General features: G+C 46.7%; 1 protein-coding gene across 2 annotated transcripts in view; it reads right to left on the reverse strand.

Moving 5' to 3' along the window:
* Positions 1-17778: 17778 nt before the first annotated feature.
* Positions 17779-20928, reverse strand: part of AGMO (alkylglycerol monooxygenase) — a 259763-nt gene continuing 256613 nt past the window's right edge. For both annotated transcript variants that reach the window (XM_073582133.1, XM_073582134.1), the window contains one exon: positions 17779-18130. In XM_073582133.1, coding sequence (XP_073438234.1) covers positions 18047-18130 — 84 coding nt within the window. In that variant the 3' untranslated portion in view covers positions 17779-18046. The remainder of the gene's footprint in view (positions 18131-20928) is intronic.

Here is a 20928-nt window from a genome sequence, read left to right on the forward strand (position 1 = left end):
GTGGGCCGCACACAATCCACAAGTGTCCACTGTCCACAAGTGTACGCAGAGATTCAAAATCTCCATTATCCTCTCGTCACTTTGGTCACAGGCAGCTGTGCCATCGAGCGTGTCACATAGCGCTCAGATATCAGTGGGCCGCACACAATCCACAAGTGTCCACTGTCCAAAAGTGTACGCAGAGATTCAAAATCTCCATTATCCTCTCATCACTTTGGTCACAGGCAGCTGTGCCATCGAGCGTGTCACATAGCGCTCAGATATCAGTTGGCCGCACACAATCCACAAGTGTCCACTGTCCACAAGTGTACGCAGAGATTCAAAATCTCCATTATCCTCTCGTCACTTTGGTCACAGGCAGCTGTGCCATCGAGCGTGTCACATAGCACTCAGATATCAGTGGGCCGCACACAATCCACAAGTGTCCACTGTCCACAAGTGTGTGCAGAAATTCTAAATCTCCCCTGTCCTATAGACACCTTGTACCTTGTTTTACATTACTATATAGTTTGTTGGATTTTGTCTACATTTCTACCAAAAATGAGGAAGGCTGGTGGAAGAGGCCGTGGAATTGGGCGGGGGTTGGCAGCTGGTAATGATGGTGTTGGTGGTGGATCTGATGGTAGTGGCAAGAGCAAAATAGGACCGAATGCAGGAGGTGCTGACCCTGCGTCATCGTCTGGCTACATAAGGACTCGAACGCTTAGTTTTCTAGGAGTTGGCAAACCGCTTTTAAAGGCAGAGCATCAGGAAAAAGTTTTGTCTTACATTGCTGACTCAGCCTCCAGCTCTATCGCCTCCTCTTCTTCAGTTGTAAAAAGTAAAAGCACTGAGTCGTCATTGGAGGCTCATGTTCATGAACCACACCTTTCCTTGTGTCCTTCACCCCAACCAAGATTGAAGGATGACGCAGGCCATACTACTGATTACTCCATGGAGCTGTTTTCACATACCATGCCTGGATTATCAAGTCAAATGGTGAATTACCCAGGCCAAGATGAATCTGACATGGAGTGCACTGATGCACAGCCGCTGATGGATGATTCTGCTGGTACATTCACTCAGAGCACTACATTGTCCTCGCAGTGTACAGAGCCAGATTTTGACCCTGATGAGACTCAGGTGCCCCTTCCCGCACACTATACCACCATACACGCTGACACAGAGGAAGGTGCACATGACATAGAAGAGGAGGTGATGGATGACCCAGTTGTTGACCCAGATTGGCATCCATTGGGGGAAGAGGGTGCTGCTTCCAATAGCTCAGATGAGGAGCATCCACAGCAGACATCGACATCGCAACAGCTGTTATCTGGCAGGCCCGGAGCACTCCAAAGACAGGTTCCAAACATCAAAAGAGTTGCTGGACAGCTTGTCCAGAGGGTCAAAAGATCACAGCGTGCTAGGCCGCAAAATGTCTGCCAAAGTAGGAAGAGTGCAGTGTGGCACTTTTTTGAACAAAATCCTCATGATCAGGCCAAGGTTATCTGTAAGAAGTGCGCAAAGACCTTTAGCCGAGGGAAAAATCTGAAAAATTTGAATACCAGTTGCATGCTTAGACATTTAACCAGCATGCACTTGCAAGCGTGGACACAACACCAAACCTCAAGTGCCACATGTGCAACTGATCACAACGAAGGTAGTCAGCAACGCTACATTGTTTCCCCCACTGTAAGCCCACCGGTTAGCACAGCAGCAAATGATGAGGTGTCGTTGCAAGGCCACAGCAGTCAGGGAATCCCACTGTTATATCAACGAAAGACTGATTCTAGGCCATCAGAAAGAACACCATCTCCATCACCATCATCAACCCTCTCTCAGTCCGCCCTGTCCACCGCTACTTCCACCATATGCAGCTCTCAAGTCCAGCTCACCCTCCCAGACACTATGAGTAGGTCAAGAAAGTACTCAGTCTCTCATCCGCGTACACTGGGTTTAAACGCCCACATTGCCAAACTAATCTCGTTTGAGATGATGCCCTTTCGGTTGGTGGAAAGCACAGCTTTCCGCGAACTCATGGCCTATGCAGTACCACGCTATGACCTACCCAGTCGCCACTTCTTCTCTCGCAAAGCCATCCCAGCCCTCCACCATCATGTGAAAGACCGCATTGTCCATGCACTCAAGCAGTCAGTGAGCGGAAAGGTGCACCTCACAACTGATGCATGGTCCAGTCGGCATGGCCAGGGCCGTTACGTGTCCATCACTGCGCACTGGGTTAATGTGGTGGATGCAGGGTCCACAGGGGACAGCGGTGGTGGGACAGTGCTGCCTAGCCCACGGTATAGGAAACAGTTGGCTGTAGGCGTTCCACCCTCCTCCTCCTCCTCCTCCTCCAGAAGCGACAGCTCGTCCACAGAGCGCAGTCGTACGAGCACTCCATCTGCAGCTGCCACTGTTGCACACGATGTGTCCCCCTATCGAGCAGCTAGTGGAAAGCGTCAGCAGGCTGTGTTGCAGATGATGTGTTTGGGTGACAGACACACCGCCGAGGTGCTGGCCGAGTACTTGAAGCGACAAACTGAGTCATGGCTGGGCAGTGTACATCTTGAGGCAGGCAAGGTAGTTAGTGATAACGGCCGTAATTTTGTGGCAGCCATAGCCCTTTCAAAACTCAGCCACATACCTTGCTTGGCTCACACCTTGAACCTGGTGGTGCAGTGCTTCCTCAAAAATTATCCGGAGTTAACAGCCCTGCTCCAGAAGGTGCGAAGACTGTGCGCGCACATCCGCCGGTCGCCTGTACACTCCGTTCGTATGCAGAAGCTGCAGCGATTGCTCCACCTTCCCAACCACCGCCTCATTATCGACATTGCAACAAGGTGGAACTCCACCCTGCACATGGTGGAGCGGCTGTGCGAGCAGAGGCAGGCCATAATGCATTTGTGGGAGGATACACGGCCAGGCACTTTGAGAGCAGACATGGAGTTGACAGGCGTGCAGTGGTCGAAGCTGAAAGACCTTTGTAAAGTCCTTCAGTGTTTTGAGGAATGCACACGGCTGGTAAGCGCAGACGACGCCATCCTAAGCATGAGCATCCCACTTATGCGTCTGCTCATGCAAACTTTGACGCACCTTAAGGAGCAGGCGTCTGCAGCCAATGTTGATGAGGAGGAAGAGGAGGAGGGAATCCTTGATGACATTCAGCCATTGTCTGCTCAGGGACCTCTCCTGGACGAGGTGGAGGAAGAAGAGGAGGAGGATGATGGGGATGATTACTTAGGGGAGGAGGATGCATCTCGTGGGGCAAGTGAAAATGTTGGCGTGGCAAGGTCTGGTACAGGGTTTGTGCGTGACTGGAGGGATGTGGATTTGCCAGAAAGTGCTCCTCCACCCAGCACTCGCAGTGCATCATTGACACCGGGAACATTGGCCCACATGTCAGATTATGCCTTGCGGATCCTAAAAAGGGACCCCCGCATTGCCAAAATGATGAACGATGACGACTACTGGTTGGCCAGCATCCTGGATCCACGCTATAAAGGCAAATTACAAAACATCATGCCACAGGAGAACCTTGACCTAATATTGGCTAATAAACAAGCAACTCTGGTAAATCGGTTGCTTGAGGCATTCCCAGCACACAGCAGCGGTGATGGTTCTCACACGAGCCGTACGGGCCGGGGGCAGCTTGGCAGAGGTGTTCGTGGTGCACACAGCAGAAGTGGCGTTGGAGACAGGGGTTTCATGACAATGTTGTGGACTGATTTTTCAAATACCGCTCACACAACTGGTAATACTGCATCGATGGAAAGTGACAGGAGACAGCAGTTGTCAACTATGGTTACAAACTACTTTTCCTCCCATATCGATGTTCTCCCACACAGGTCATTCCCCTTTGACTATTGGGCCGCTAAACTGGACACCTGGCCTGAATTGGCCCAATATGCCTTACAGGAGCTCGCTTGCCCAGCTGCAAGTGTGCTATCGGAAAGAGTCTTTAGTGCAGCTGGATCAATCCTGACAGAAAAAAGGACCCGTCTGTCAACCCAAAATGTGGATGATCTAACCTTCATTAAAATGAACCACGCATGGGTTTCCAAGATTTTGTCCCACCTTCCCCTGATGACACATAGGGTGACAGAAAAATGGCTTGCTTTGGTCCACCTCTTCCTGGTACTTCACCTATTTCGCCTTTTGCATCAGTTGAATGTCCAACATCAACATATGCCACTTTCTAAAACTCCCTAACTGTGCTGCCTCCCCCCCCATGGCCGGGGTCACCACCTAGCGCACGACACCGTGTGAGTGCCGTTGCCCTGGACAGGTGGGTAGGCCGACTCTTGGGCGCGGGCACTGGCACAGGGTCCCTCATAGTGCAATCAAGTGTCTCTGACGGTGGTGGTGCACACCCGCCGTCAGACACACCGCTGTACTATGAGGGGCCCAGTGCCAGTACCGACGCCCACGAGTGGGCCCCCCTTGCTTGGCCAGGGCCCCAGCATTTGCAATCTTTACCTCTCCCTGCTCCTCCGCTGTGTAATCTGGGCCGTCAAATCCATACTGTGCCTGACACCGTCTGAGCCTGCCTCCTGAGACATATATTTTGAATGTGTACGCTATCCATACATGTTATCCGGGGATACGGTACCCTTTCTAACCTTTGTGCAATGACGTGCAATCCATACTGGGCCTAACACCGTCTGAGCCTGCCTCATGCTGTATAGACATATTTTGAATGTGTACGCTATCCATACATGTTATCCGGGGATACGGTACCCCTTCTAACCTTTGTGCAATGACGTGCAATCCATACTGGGCCTAACACCGTCTGAGCCTGCCTCATGCTGTATAGACATATATTTTGAATGTGTACGCTATCCATACATGTTATCCGGGGATACGGTACCCCTTCTAACCTTTGTGCAATGACGTGCAATCCATACTGGGCCTAACACCGTCTGAACCTGCCTCATGCTGTATAGACATATATTTTGAATGTGTACGCTATCCATACATGTTATCCGGGGATACGGTACCCCTTCTAACCTTTGTGCAATGACGTGCAATCCATACTGGGCCTAACACCGTCTGAGCCTGCCTCATGCTGTATAGACATATATTTTGAATGTGTACGCTATCCATACATGTTATCCGGGGATACGGTACCCCTTCTAACCTTTGTGCAATGACGTGCAATCCATACTGGGCCTAACACCGTCTGAGCCTGCCTCATGCTGTATAGACATATATTTTGAATGTGTACGCTATCCATACATGTTATCCGGGGATACGGTACCCCTTCTAACCTTTGTGCAATGACGTGCAATCCATACTGGGCCTAACACCGTCTGAGCCTGCCTCATGCTGTATAGACATATATTTTGAATGTGTACGCTATCCATACATGTTATCCGGGGATACGGTACCCCTTCTAACCTTTGTGCAATGACGTGCAATCCATACTGGGCCTAACACCGTCTGAGCCTGCCTCATGCTGTATAGACATATATTTTGAATGTGTACGCTATCCATACATGTTATCCGGGGATACGGTACCCCTTCTAACCTTTGTGCAATGACGTGCAATCCATACTGGGCCTAACACCGTCTGAGCCTGCCTCATGCTGTATAGACATATATTTTGAATGTGTACGCTATCCATACGTGTTATCCGGGGATACGGTACCCCTTCTAACCTTTGTGCAATGACGTGCAATCCATACTGGGCCTAACACCGTCTGAGCCTGCCTCATGCTGTATAGACATATATTTTGAATGTGTACGCTATCCATACATGTTATCCGGGGATACAGTACCCCTTCTAACCTTTGTGCAATGACGTGCAATCCATACTGGGCCTAACACCGTCTGAGCCTGCCTCATGCTGTATAGACATATATTTTGAATGTGTACGCTATCCATACATGTTTTCCGGGGATACGGTACCCCTTCTAACCTTTGTGCAATGACGTGCAATCCATACTGGGCCTAACACCGTCTGAGCCTGCCTCATGCTGTATAGACATATATTTTGAATGTGTACGCTATCCATACATGTTATCCGGGGATACGGTACCCCTTCTAACCTTTGTGCAATGACGTGCAATCCATACTGGGCCTAACACCGTCTGAGCCTGCCTCATGCTGTATAGACATATATTTTGAATGAGTACGCTATCCATACATGTTATCCGGGGATACGGTACCCCTTCTAACCTTTGTGCAATGACGTGCAATCCATACTGGGCCTAACACCGTCTGAGCCTGCCTCATGCTGTATAGACATATATTTTGAATGTGTACGCTATCCATACATGTTATCCGGGGATACGGTACCCCTTCTAACCTTTGTGCAATGACGTGCAATCCATACTGGGCCTAACACCGTCTGAGCCTGCCTCATGCTGTATAGACATATATTTTGAATGTGTACGCTATCCATACATGTTATCCGGGGATACGGTACCCCTTCTAACCTTTGTGCAATGACGTGCAATCCATACTGGGCCTAACACCGTCTGAGCCTGCCTCATGCTGTATAGACATATATTTTGAATGTGTACGCTATCCATACATGTTATCCGGGGATACGGTACCCCTTCTAACCTTTGTGCAATGACGTGCAATCCATACTGGGCCTAACACCGTCTGAGCCTGCCTCATGCTGTATAGACATATATTTTGAATGTGTACGCTATCCATACATGTTATCCGGGGATACGGTACCCCTTCTAACCTTTGTGCAATGACGTGCAATCCATACTGGGCCTAACACCGTCTGAGCCTGCCTCATGCTGTATAGACATATATTTTGAATGTGTACGCTATCCATACATGTTATCCAGGGATACGGTACCCTTTCTAACCTTTGTGCAATCACGTGCAATCCATACTGGGCGTGAGAACGGCTGGCGAGCTGTTAAGCAAGCTACAGCACCTGTCCAGACAAGTACAGGGATTCCCTAGCGAGGAGACTTATTTGATTGTTTTCTATGTTGGGACAGCAATTTTTGGGGAGCACTATACTCTGGAGAATGATAGATGGGGCCCACCATACACTGGAACATTCCAAAGGTGGACATCAGACACTGGAGCAGCATTTACAGGGCCCATTATACACTAGAGCAGTAGAAATGGGGCCCATTATGTTTGGAGCATTATTTGGGCCCATAAGACAGTGGAGCTTCATCCATGGGGACCAACATATACTGTAGCATTATGTGGAGCTCATCATATACTGTTTCAAACATTATATGGGACCAATGATTTTGTATGGAGAAATAGATGGGCCTCGTCATGAGATGTAAAAAGTGAGGTATTTTTCATTGTACTATACCGCTATTTCTCTGCCGTATCGGAGCATGATGAGTTGTGGTATGTGTTAAAGGGGCGCTCTTTCGCCCAGGGCACATGAAAACCTGCAGCCAGCCCTCCCCCCCCACAAATTTAGCCAAATAACCCCCATTTTTCAGTGCGTATCTTGTATTATGAAGTTAATTAAGGTTGACAAGCTTAAGTAAGAAGAATTGATGCTTTTGGCATTCAAATGGGCACTGTAGGTGTGTTTCCTGTCCTCCTCTCACTGCCGACTTTTATTCCCCATTGACTTACATTGGGTTTCGTGTTTCGGGACGACCCCGACTTTTCCCTATAATCGGACGATCTTGCTCGACCCGACTTTTGGAAAAGTCGGGTTTCACGAAACGAAACGCGACCCTAAAAAAGCAAAAGTCGCTCAACTCTACCGAGGCCTACTTGGTGGCAGTTTTTGATTGTTTGTAGGCTACAACAGACTGTCAACGTGCTCCAATTAGGCATCTGTCCACTCTGTTTCCAGGATTTCATGTGACCACCAACACCGCCAGTTTATGCGTACAGCAGCCGTCTACCCAATCCACACGTGTTCCTGGGTTACTGGGGTTCTGTAATGTCGGCAGATCCCCTGATGTGTGTCTGCCACTGTCTCCTGCGCTGTCCACATTCCCACCGCTTGCAGTGGGAAGGTGGACAGCGCAGGAGACAGTGGCGGACACATATTGGGGGATCTGCTGACGCTACAGAACCCCAGTAGCACAGGAACACGTATGGAATGCTTGGACGGCAACTGTGAGCAGGAACTGGCGGTGTTGGAGGTCAGGGGAAATACTAGAGACAGAGTGGAGACAGAGGCCAAATCAGAGAATGTTTAAATCTGAAGTAGTTACAATTAGGAGGCAGCAGCACTTTGCCCTCCACACAGCAGGGGATCAGCTGACGTTACCGAACCCCACTTTCACATGAACGAGTGTGTTTTTCTGTGTGGACAGCACTTCCGAGCACCAACTAGCGTTGTTGGAAGCCAGGGACAATCAGGGTGCAGGCCGAGGCCTACTAGGAGCCAGGTGTAAAGCTGAGGTATTTTGACTTTGGAGGGAGCAGGACACTTTGCCCTCCACACAGCAGGGGATCAGCTGCCGTTACTGACCCCCACTTTCATATGAACAAGTGTGTTTTTCTGTGTGGACAGCACTTCCGAGCACCAACTAGCGTTGTTGGAGCCCAGGGAGAACCAGGGTGCAGGCCGAGGCCTACTTGGTGGCAGTTTTAGATTGTTTGTAGGCTACAACAGACTGTCAACGTGCTCCAATTAGGCATCTGTCTCCACTCTGTTTCCAGGATTTCACGTGACCACCAACACCGCCAGTTTATGCGTACAGCAGCTGTCTGCCCAATCCACACGTGTTCCTGGGTTACTGGGGTTCTGTAATGTCAGCAGATCCCCTGATGTGTGTCTGCCACTGTCTCCTGCTCTGTCCACATTCCCACCGCTTGCAGTGGGAAGGTGGACAGCGCAGGAGACAGTGGCAGACACATATTGGGGGATCTGCTGACGTTACAGAACCCCAGTAACACAGGAACATGTGTGGAATGCATGGACGGCAACTGTGAGCAGGAACTGGCGGTGTTGGAGGTCAGGGGAAATACTAGATACAGAGTGGAGACAGAGGCCAAATCAGAGAATGTTTAAATCTGAAGTAGTTACAATTTGGAGGCAGCAGCTCTTTGCCCTCCACACAGCAGGGGATCAGCTGACGTTACCGAACCCCACTTTCACATGAACGAGTGTGTTTTTCTGTGTGGACAGCACTTCCGAGCACCAACTAGCGTTGTTGGAAGCTAGGGACAATCAGGGTGCAGGCCGAGGCCTACTAGGAGCCAGGTGTAAAGCTGAGGTATTTTGACTTTGGAGGGAGCAGGACACTTTGCCCTCCACACAGCAGGGGATCAGCTGACGTTACTGACCCCCACTTTCACATGAACAAGTGTGTTTTTCTGTGTGGAGAGCACTTCCGAGCACCAACTAGCGTTATTGGAGCCCAGGGAGAACCAGGGTGCAGGCCGAGGCCTACTTGGTGGCAGTTTTAGATTGTTTGTAGGCTACAACAGACTGTCAACGTGCTCCAATTAGGCATCTGTCTCCACTCTGTTTCCAGGATTTCACGTGACCACCAACACCGCCAGTTTATGCGTACAGCAGCCGTCTGCCCAATCCACACGTGTTCCTGGGTTACTGGGGTTCGGTAATGTCAGCAGATCCCCTGATGTGTGTCTGTCACTGTCTCCTGCTCTGTCCACATTCCCACCGCTTGCAGTGGGAAGATGGACAGCGCAGGAGACAGTGGCGGACACATATTGGGGGATCTGCTGACGTTACAGAACCCCAGTAACACAGGAACACATGTGGAATGCGTGGACGGCAACTGTGAGCAGGAACTGGCGGTGTTGGAGGTCAGGGGAAATACTAGAGACAGAGTGGAGAGAGGCCAAATCAGAGAATGTTTAAATCTGAAGTAGTTACAATTTGGAGGCAGCAGCACTTTGCCCTCCACACAGCAGGGGATCAGCTGACGTTACCGAACCCCACTTTCACATGAACGAGTGTGTTTTTCTGTGTGGACAGCACTTCCGAGCACCAACTGGCATTGTTGGAGCCCAGGAACAATCATGGTGCAGGCCGAGGCCTACTAGGAGCCAGGTGTAAATCGGAGTTATTTTGACTTTGGAGGCAGCAGGAGAGTTTGCCCTCCACACAGCAGGGGATCAGCTGACATTACCGAACCCAACTTTCACATGAACGAGTGTGTTTCTCTGTGTGGACAGCACTTCCGAGCACCAACTAGCGTTGTTGGAAGCCAGGGACAATCAGGGTGCAGGCCGAGGCCTACTAGGAGCCAGGTGTAAAGCTGAGGTATTTTGACTTTGGAGGGAGCAGGACACTTTGCCCTCCACACAGCAGGGGATCAGCTGACGTTACTGACCCCCACTTTCACGTGAACAAGTGTGTTTTTCTGTGTGGACAGCACTTCCGAGCACCAACTAGCGTTGTTGGAGCCCAGGGACAATCAGGGTGCAGGCCGAGGCCTACTAGGAGCCAGATGTAAAGCTAAGGTATTTTGACTTTGGAGGGAGCAGGACACTTTGCCCTCCACACAGCAGGGGATCAGCTGACATTACTGACCCCCACTTTCACATGAACAAGTGTGTTTTTCTGTGTGGACAGCACTTCCGAGCACCAACTAGCGTTGTTGGAAGCCAGGGACAATCAGGGTGCAGGCCGAGGCCTACTAGGAGCCAGGTGTAAATCTGAGGTTGTTTGACTGTGGAGGGAGCAGGACACTTTGCCATACACACAGCAGGGGATCAGCTGACGTTACCGAACCCCACTTACACATGAGCGAGTGTTTTGTCTGTGCGGACAGCACTTCTGAGCACCAACTGGCGGTGTCGGAGCCAAGGGAAAATCAGGTAGTAGGCCGAGGCCTACTTGGAGCCAGGTGTAAATCTGAGGTTGTTTGACTGTGGAGGGAGCAGGACACTTTGCCATACACACAGCAGGGGATCAGCTGACGTTACCGAACCCCACTTACACATGAGCGAGTGTTTTGTCTGTGCGGACAGCACTTCTGAGCACCAACTGGCGGTGTCGGAGCCCAGGGAAAATCAGGTAGTAGGCCGAGGCCTACTTGGTGGCAGTTTGCGATTGTTTCTAGACTACTACTAACTGTCAACGTACTCCAATTAGGCCTCTGTCTTCACTCTGTTTCGAGTATTTCCTCTGGCTTCCAACCACGCCAGTTGCTGCTCTGAAATGCCGTCTGCACAACCCACACTTGTTCCTGTGTTACTGGGGTTCTGTAACAGCAGCTTCTCCCTAGAGGTGAGTCAGGCAATGTCTCCTGCTCTGTCCACATTTCCACTACAAGTAGTGGGAGTGTAGACAAAGCAGGAGACATTGCCTTGCTCACCTCTGGAGATGAGCAGATGTTACAGGACGCAGGTAACACAGGAACAAGTGTGGATTGTGCAGACGGCACTTGAGAGCAGAAACAGGCGGTGTTGTAGGCCGGAGGAAATACTCAAAACAGAGTGGAGACAGAGGGCAAATCAGAGAACATATTAAATCAGAGGTAGTCAGAAGTTGTAGGCAGCAGGAGAGTTTGCCGTACACACAGCAGGGGATCAGCTGACGTTACCGAACCCCACTTACACATGAGCGAGTGTTTTGTCTGTGCGGACAGCACTTCTGAGCACCAACTGGCAGTGTCGGAGCCCAGGGAAAATCAGGTAGTAGGCCGAGGCCTACTTGGAGCCAGGTGTAAATCTGAGGTTGTTTGACTGTGGAGGGAGCAGGACACTTTGCCATACACACAGCAGGGGATCAGCTGACGTTACCGAACCCCACTTACACATGAGCGAGTGTTTTGTCTGTGCGGACAGCACTTCTGAGTAACAACGGGCGTTGCTGTAGCCCAGGAAATAAAGTTCAGGTCATAGAAACATGAACACAACAGGAGACCTGGATCCTGTTGCCAGCCAATTATTTATTCTGGAAGAGGACTGGCAAATTCAGGTGAGATCCAGGCCTTGTTCATTTTCAGAAAAGTAAGCCGGTCAACATTATCGGCGGATAGTCGCGTGCGACGGTCTGTTACCACACCACCTGCAGCACTAAAGACACGTTCCGATAATACACTGGCAACAGGGCAAGCCAGCACCTCCAATGCATACTGGCTAAGCTCTGGCCATGTATCCAACTTAGAGACCCAATACTTGAACGGGGAAGAGCCGTCTGGGAGAACACTAACAGGGCAAGACAAGTAGTCTGTCACCATCTGACGGAAACGTTGCCTTCTGCTGACTGGAGCCGTTTGTGATGGTGTAGCCGTTTGTGGCGGTCCCACAAAACTTTTCCACATTTGGGCCATACTGGCCTTGCCTTGTCCTGCGGCACTGTCTCTGCTACCTCTTTGTGCAGAGCTTCCTCCACTGCCTCTACCCACATGGCTGCTTTGAAAAGCACTACCAGCAACACTTGCGGGGGGAATGGAGAACATGATGGCCTGCACAAGTGTTTCTTGGTACTCCCGCATTTTTCGCTCCCGGTTCAACTGTGGTATGAGGCTTTGTAAGTTGTCCCGGTAGCGAGGATCTAGGAGGGTGTACACCCAATAATCAGCCGTGTGGAGAATGTTGATGATGCGGCGGTCATTTAACAAGCACTGCAGCATGAAATCAACCATGTGCTGCAGACTGCCAACTGGACCGGAAACGCTGTCCCCTGCTTGAGGCAGCATTTCTGCCTGCTCAGCATCACCCCACCCTCGCTGTACACACTGACTACTAGAGCCTTGTGTACCTCCCTCCTCTGGAGAGATGTGTTCCTCCTCCTCCATTGACTGCTCGTCATCCTCCTCACTAAGTGTCCCCTGCCTGGGCCTTTGTGTGGAAGCATGTTGTGCAGACTTGCCAGAAGCAGATGGCATTTCTGACTGCTCATCCTCGACCTCTTCAAAAACCTCCTCACTTAGTGCTTGTAAGGTTTTTTGAAGCAGACAGATGAGGGGGACAGTCATGCTGATTAGTGCATCATCTGCACTGGCCATCCGCGTGGAGTCATCGAAGGCACGCAAAACTTGGCAGATGTCCCTCATAGTGGCCCACTCAGTGGTGGTGAAGTGTGTCCGGCGCACAGTGCGACTTGTTTGCGCCTGATGCAGCTGGTACTCCATTACTGCTGCCTGCTGCTCACACAACCGCTCCAACATATGTAACATTGAATTCCACCTGGTGGGGAGGTCACATATGATGCGATGTTCTGGCAGGCAGAATCGGCGTTGCAGAGATGCAATGCGCGATCTTGCCATGCTGGAACACCGCAAGTGAGCACACTCTAGGCGAACCTTGTGCAGCAGTGCATCAAGATCCGGATAGTCCCTCAGAAAGCTCTGCATGACCAAATTGAGCACGTGTGCCAGACATGGTATGTGAGTGAGGTTGCCTAGGCCCAGAGCTGCCACTAGATTTCGGCCATTGTCACTCACTACCAAACCTGGCTGGAGATTCGCTGGCACAAACCACACATCGCTCTCCTGCTTGATGGCATTCCAGAGCTCCTGTGCTGTGTGGCTCCGATTCCCCAAAGAAATTAATTTAAGGACGGCCTGTTGACGTTTGGCCACACCTGTGCTCATATCTGGCCTAACAGGCTCACGCAGTGCTGATTCCGAGGAACTAGAGTAGGAGGAGGACTCAATATGTACAGACTGCATTCCTGCAATCCTTGGAGTTGGCAGAATACGTACAGAGCCACTCTCCAGATCTGTACCCGGCTCCACAACATTGACCCAATGGGCAGTGAGGGAAAGGTATCGTCCCTGTCCATGGCTACTGGTCCACGCATCGGTGGTCAGGTGGACCTTGCTACTGACGGCATTTAGTAGCGCATTTTTAATTTTTCCCTCCACATGCTTTTGCAGGGCAGGGACGGCTTGCCTGCTGAAATAAAAACGGCTGGGCACATTGTATTGTAGAACTGCCAATGACATAAAGTTCCGGAAGGTGTCAGTCTCCACCAGCCTGAATGACAACATCTCAAGGGCCAGTAGTTTGGCAATGCCGGCATTCAGAGCCAGTGCTCGGGGATGGTTTGCCGAGTATAGCCGCTTTTTCTCCCATGCCTGTGCTACCGATTGCTGGTGAGTGACCTGGGAGTGTGATGATGACTGCGAACGTGGTTCAGTGGGTGGAATTTCACTGGGTCTCTGGACAACAGTGGCAGTGGTTCTTCCATGGCGTTCCAGTGAGGAAGCCGAACCAGATGTGTGTGAGCTGGAGGAAGAGGCCCCAACACGAGCTGAAGAGGTGGTAGGTGCTGCTGAAGGTTGGCCTACATCTTCAGTGTGTCTGTGTAACTCCACCTCGTGCTTGGTACGCACATGTTTCCACATATTTGTGGTATTGAGGTTGCTCACATTTTTCCCTCGTTTCACTTTCTGATGACACAGCTTGCATTTGACAAAGCAAATGTCATCTGCAACTGTGTCAAAAAATGACCACGCACTGCAAGTCCTGGGAGCGCCCGTTTTGTGTTTTGGAAGAGGATTGCTCCTCACGGGTGCCAAAGTGGAGGCTACAGGCAACCAAGTCTGCCCCCGCCCTCTCCCTCCTCTTTTGGCCGTTCGGGGAATCTCTTCCTCAGAGCTGCTCCCACCACCTTCCTGTGGCTGACGCCATGATGGGTCAAGGACCTCATCATCTCCACTCCCCTCTTCAAGCACCGGCTGGTCCTGGGTTGTCTCGCCAGCACCGTACGCACCAGAAATTGGCAACTGAGTCTCATCATCATCAGATGAGCACTGAGGTGTGCTGACAATAGGCACTGGCCCACCCGCCTCTTCAGATTCAGAGGGACAAAGCAGTTGCGCATCACTGCATACTCCCTCTTCTTCACGCTCTAGAATGCTGCTTGGCTGGCCACCTCTTTCCAAGCCAACAGATTCTGAGAACAGAAGTAAAGATTGAGATGGCTCCTGTCCAGGGCTCTCAGACTGCCTGGGCAATTTGGCAGGTGGTGAAGAGAAAGATGGTTGCTCTTCAGTGCTCTGGCCTTGGGAGGATGCAGAAGTCATTGAAGTGGATGCGTTAGCTGCCATCCATCCAACAATGGCTTCAATTTGTTCGTCACGCAGCAGTGGGGTACGGCGAGGTCCTACAAAGCTGCGCATGAAGGACTGTTGCCTGGTAAAAGTGGGGGATGCCGGGTCACTGGTGGCCGCAGCAGACACCGAATCCCCACGTCCTCTCCCTGCTGAATCCCCCCGTCCTCTCCCTGCTGAAACTCCACGGCCATGACCACGTGCCTTACTCCCTGCCTTCTTCATCTTGGTAGACTGATAAAGATAGGCAGAAAAGTAAAAAAGGGGTGGCTTAGTGTTCTTATTCCTGAACACCTGCTAACCAGTATAAGAAACACTAATTTGGCTAAGAGTGTGTGTACTACACTTTAATATGATCTAATGTGGCCTAGACAACTGTAAAGTGGAGTGTTTGGTGAACTTTATTTCCTTTTTTTTGGGGGGGGAAAGAAAAGGATGTGACCAAAGTTTGAAAGCTATAGTATCACAAACTTTTTGGAGCGATTACAATGCAGGAAGCTAACCTACAATGCAATTGATGAGGCTCCAAAAAATAGGGTGATACTAGTCTGGCTGGCCCTGAAGGGCACAAGCCAGCAAAAAGGCTCCTCTATCTAATCCTATATAGTGTTTGCAACCAACCACTGACAATGGATGCGGTTGGAAGCACACTAATATAGGAGCAAAAATCTGGCTAAATTAGCTGCAAAAAAAGGACTATGTATGAGGCAGTGACGCACGCTGAGCGGACTACAACCAGCGGTGGCTGTAGAACACACTGCAACGTGAGCTGCACTCACACACAGAGAGACCTATCAGACAGCCAAAAACAGTGCAGGGAAATGGGCTATAGCACTGAAAGGCTGCTGAAAGGCTCCGCTGTCCACTCCTTTAGTGTTTGCAACCAACGTATATGGATACGTATGGAAGCACACTATACAGGAGAAAAAAAAAGCAACAATAAAAGAAAAATGTGTATGAGGCAGAGACACACGCTGGGCGGCCTACAAGCAGACGTGCCTGCAGGACACACTACACAGCGTGGGTCTGCACTCACACAGCCCTTGCAGACAGCTATTAAAACAGCGCTGCTGGGCTACAAAAATGCTACAGTGGTGAATTATGTAGCCTGGGTAGAGCAATAGATATTTTGGATGACCGCTATTTCTAACTGTCCCTCACAGTCTTCAACAGCAGCCTGTCCCTAACTGAATTCACAGCAGAGTGACCAGAAATGGCGGCTGCAGCGGTTTTTATAGTGACATCATTTCAGCAGCCAATCACAGCCATGCCAGTAGTTAACATGCCTCATGCCTAACAGGATGTGCCCACACTTCTGAGGATCCCCATTGGCTGAATCAAATCGAGCGGGCTCCTAGCATTATGGGAACTTCCGATTCCGGTATTCAATATGAAAAAAGTATCGGAACTAAGTATCGGTATTCCGATACAGCTAATATCGGCCGATACCCGATACTTGCGGTATCGGAATGCTCAACACTACTAATAACAGCCCAATTATATGGCAATAATAGTCCATCCTAAGAAATGCTTATATAATGAGTATGATAACAGTAATGAGTTTTCAATCCCCAGATCCTGTTCCCAATCCGAGGAAAGTTTCCTCAGCTTCAACTGATGGACCGGATTCTGAATAAAGGAGTGTTCTCTATATCTGGCCTAATACGCTTTGCAAGATAATTTTTTGCACTCTGGGTGTGACAGGTTCAGCAAATTGATTCTACTGTTTTCGTGTTTGTAAGAAACTTCCAAACTATAGATATAACTACTATAATACTGCTCCTATGTACAAGTATATAACTACTATAATACTGCCCCTATGTACAAAAATATAACTACTATAATACTGCCCCTATGTACAAGAATATAACTGCTATAATACTGCCCCTATGTACAAGAATATAACTACTATAATACTGGCCCTATATGCAAGAATATTACTACTATTAATACTGCCCCCCATATACAAGAATATAACTACTATAATACTGCCCCCTATGTACAAGAATATAACTACTATAATACTGCCCCTATGTACAAGAATATAATTGCTATAATACTGCCCCTATGTACAAGAATATAACTACTATAATACTGCCCCTATGTACAAGAATATAACTACTATAATACTGCCCCTATGTACAAGAATATAGCTACTATAATACTGCCCCTATGTACAAGAATATAACTACTATAATACTGCTCTCTATGTACAAGAATATAACTATTATAATACTGCCCCTATGTACAAGAATATAACTACTATAATACTGCTCCTATGTACAAGAATATAACGACTATAATACTGCCCCCTATGTACAATAATAGAACTACTATAATACTACCCCCTATGTGCAATAATACAACTACTATAATACTGTCCCCTATATACAAGAATATAATTACTATAATACTGCCCCCTATGTACAAGAATATAACTACTATAATACTGCCCCTATGTACAAGAATATAACTACTATAATACTGCCCCCTATGTACAATAATATAACTACTATAATACTACCCCCTATGTGCAATAATATAGCTACTATAATACTGTCCCCTATATACAAGAATATAATTACTATAATACTGCCCCCTATGTACAAGAATATAACTACTATAATACTGCCCCTATGTACAAGAATATAACTACTATAATACTGCCCCTATGTACAAGAATATAACTACTATAATACTGCCCCTATGTACAAGAATATAACTACTATAATACTGCCCCTATGTACAAGAATATAACTACTATAATACTGCTCCTATGGACAAGATTATATATTATGTTTCTATATGGAAAAACCAAAGAATAATTGTAAATCTACTAGACGCAGTAAATACAATGAGATTATGTGTAAAATGAATGAGAATTTTTTTATTATATAGAATTACTTTGTACAGACTATATACAGTTAAGAACAGATTTTCAGATCGGAACTTCCTTGTTGATGCGATTTATAATAAGTTCTTTATTTTGGTATATTATGCAATCACTTTTACATGTCACTATTTCTGCCGGTTTTGTCATTTCAAAGAGTATTTTCAATTTCTAAAAATGTTGTATTGTGTTTCTTGATAGAATACTTTCGTCTTCTGTCTGACCATGTTCTGACTTTTCACTCTTGTTTTTGAGGTTTCGTGCTGAAAAGCTGTCTTACGGCTTGTAGTCCCCATACAGCCATGCAAATGGAAAATATCACCTAAAAATAAAAAAAACAAAAACATTTTTAACATTTGCAATAAAAGAAAAAATAAATTGTCAGCATCCAGTATAGATAACACAGGGTTGTCAGCGTCTTAGAGAGAAAATCCAGCCAAATGATTGCCAGATACATTTATGAAGATATAAGTTCTGTCCCCATTCTTATTGATCACTTTCCAGGAAAAATGGGCTTTTTGTCTGATTTTTAATTTTTTATTTGATGATTTTTAGTTTTTTTACTTCTCTGGTTTTGATCTAGCTTACACGGGTTGGCCCCTTCAACCAGCCAGCAGCCACTCTGTGGACCCAACCCAAGGGGCCCCGTGTAAGTCCAAAACTCTGTACGGAGGTTAAAGGATGAAAGTCAGGGTTCCTTTGAGAAAGGCTAGTCGGGAGTGGCTAGCAGAAAGCAAATCTGTGGTAGCTGCTAGACTACCATGGACAAAACTACTTTACATCAGATTATTCATACATTTCTAGGAAGGATAACAAAGGAACGTCACAACAGAGATCTAAAAAGAGAGTCTCCAGAATTTGTTATATTCTTCTTTTTTTTTTTTTTTAAACCAAATATATCAGGAGAGGTGAGCATTCCTCTTTAAGTTACAAATTAGTAGCAGCAGTTTTACAAAAAGTTCATAAATCAAGACATTAATGCAGTATTAATCTCTAGCTTTTGTAACGTGTGTGTCGGTAGTATGCTGGATTTCTCCATGTATTCCCACCAGAAGGCATTGTAAAATTATTTCTACTATTCTGTGATGAAGGTTCAGGATTCAAGGTTCCTTTTGACAAATCCACGCGGAAGCGAATAAAAAAAAAATATTTGTAAAATTCAAGTAGAATTTACTCGCTCATCTCTGCTCTTTAGTTAAAGCCTATCTTGTATCTAGCGATTTTTGTAAACTTTCAGTTTTGGCCCGGAGTTGTGAGTTTTCAGAAATATTTCAAGAGCGAATGATAAATGACCTGACATCATCCCCCCCCCCCCCGAGTGCACACATCAGAACCTTCAGATCAAGATAATTCATGAAAATATCATATTTTTGGTTAAAAAAAAAAAGAACAGTATTAACTATTGAAAATTGTGATTAATGGTTCAAACGAAAATCTCTCCTGGAAGAAAGGTTCCTATCCAACTATAACAACCGCGGTTTGGAGATGAGGGTTGGCTACCACTTCATTACACCCATTCTACTCTCATTGGGAAATGGACCAGGACCACTTTTGTTCCCTCAGTCTATTATTTATTACTTTAATATGGTTGAAAACTTTTTTTTTTAAATACTTTTGTATAAAATCTTCATTTCCAAAATAAACACAATATATAAAATTATGACTTTTCGTAAATTAAGATGGTAATTTTTTTTTTTTTTTCAAATTACTACTTTGATAAAGTATTATACCAGAAGTAGCCAGGGGTTCACTTGTAACCATACATTAAGTCTTCATTTACAACACAAACACAATACATAAAATTTTTTGACTTTTTCTATGTAAAAAAATTGGCTTCTCTTGATGATCAACTACATTAGTGCCAGAGGTCAAGACGTTACTGAAAGTTTAGTAAATTTCTCGGGATGTTCAGCCAGAATTTGGACCTCCCAAATAGATTCTCTTGAACCTAAGTTTAAGTCATGAGCTGTGTCCAACAAGGATTTCAATTCCAAATTTTTCCTTGATTAATTTAAAAAAAAAAATGAAAAAAAAATAATAAAAAATATGTAGTGCCCCATTGGAAAAGTGATGTATCAAAATAATGGATTGAAAGATGAGTGACTATAAATTAATTCTATTCTCAGATGGAATTCTCTTTTTTTTCCTTTGAATGCATTAATATTACTGTATTTCGATCAAAAAAATATTTCATATTATGCGTAAAGTTTTACTTCCAATAACATACACAAATCATAAAAGGTCCAATTTTTATAAAATTCAAAAAATAAAATGCAATTAAAAAAACTCTATATGTAACCATCAACGGGATCTTATTTATACCATACCCACAAGGCTTAAAGCCCCACTTTTGGCGTCATGTTACCGCAATCTGTACATTACTGGTTCACCGTGTGGGGTGGAGATCACTTTCTAAATGTTAGAGTCTATAAAAAAAACCTCAAAAAGTGACCTCCACGCAGAACCCACTGTGAGATTCGGCAGTCACAAATACAGGGATGCAGGAGCGCTGCTGAAAACGGTAGGAGACGGCGACCACTGAGTATATAACTACCATCATTGAACTTACACACATGATCTCTAACAAATCTGCAAATAAAAAATTTCACCTGAGTGGGGCTTTAAAATTCCCCCCTCCCCCCAAAAAAGAAAAGAAAATTCTCTCGTCATTTACTTCACACTGGTGCTAGAAGTCTGTGGGTAACATAGAGTTCGGAGGAAGTTTAAATCATACGTTTTTGTCCAGCCAAGGATTTCAACTCCAGAGTTCTCCCTGAGAAATTTCCAAAAATTGGACAATAGAAACAATTATGTTGCGCCACATTGAGAAAGCTGTTTTGGAGATGATGGTCATAAATTTTTTTTTAAGATGAAGGACACCCATTCTACTCTCAATAGGAACTGGCCATGTCACTTTTTTCCCGTAATGTATTATTTATTTCCTTATGAAGATTACTGAAAAATTCTTAATGTTATGCATAAAATCATATTTCCAATAAAAACACAAATTAAAGGAGGATACATTTTTATGAAATGTGAAATAGTTAAATTAAAAAAATGCAAAAATAGCTTGTATAATACTACTTTACACCACAGACAGGGGTCTATAAGTTACTATAT

Source organism: Dendrobates tinctorius, unplaced genomic scaffold, assembly GCF_039654945.1.
Source record: "Dendrobates tinctorius isolate UK_male_01 unplaced genomic scaffold, ASM3965494v1 ptg000070l, whole genome shotgun sequence".
Taxonomy (NCBI): domain Eukaryota; kingdom Metazoa; phylum Chordata; class Amphibia; order Anura; family Dendrobatidae; genus Dendrobates; species Dendrobates tinctorius.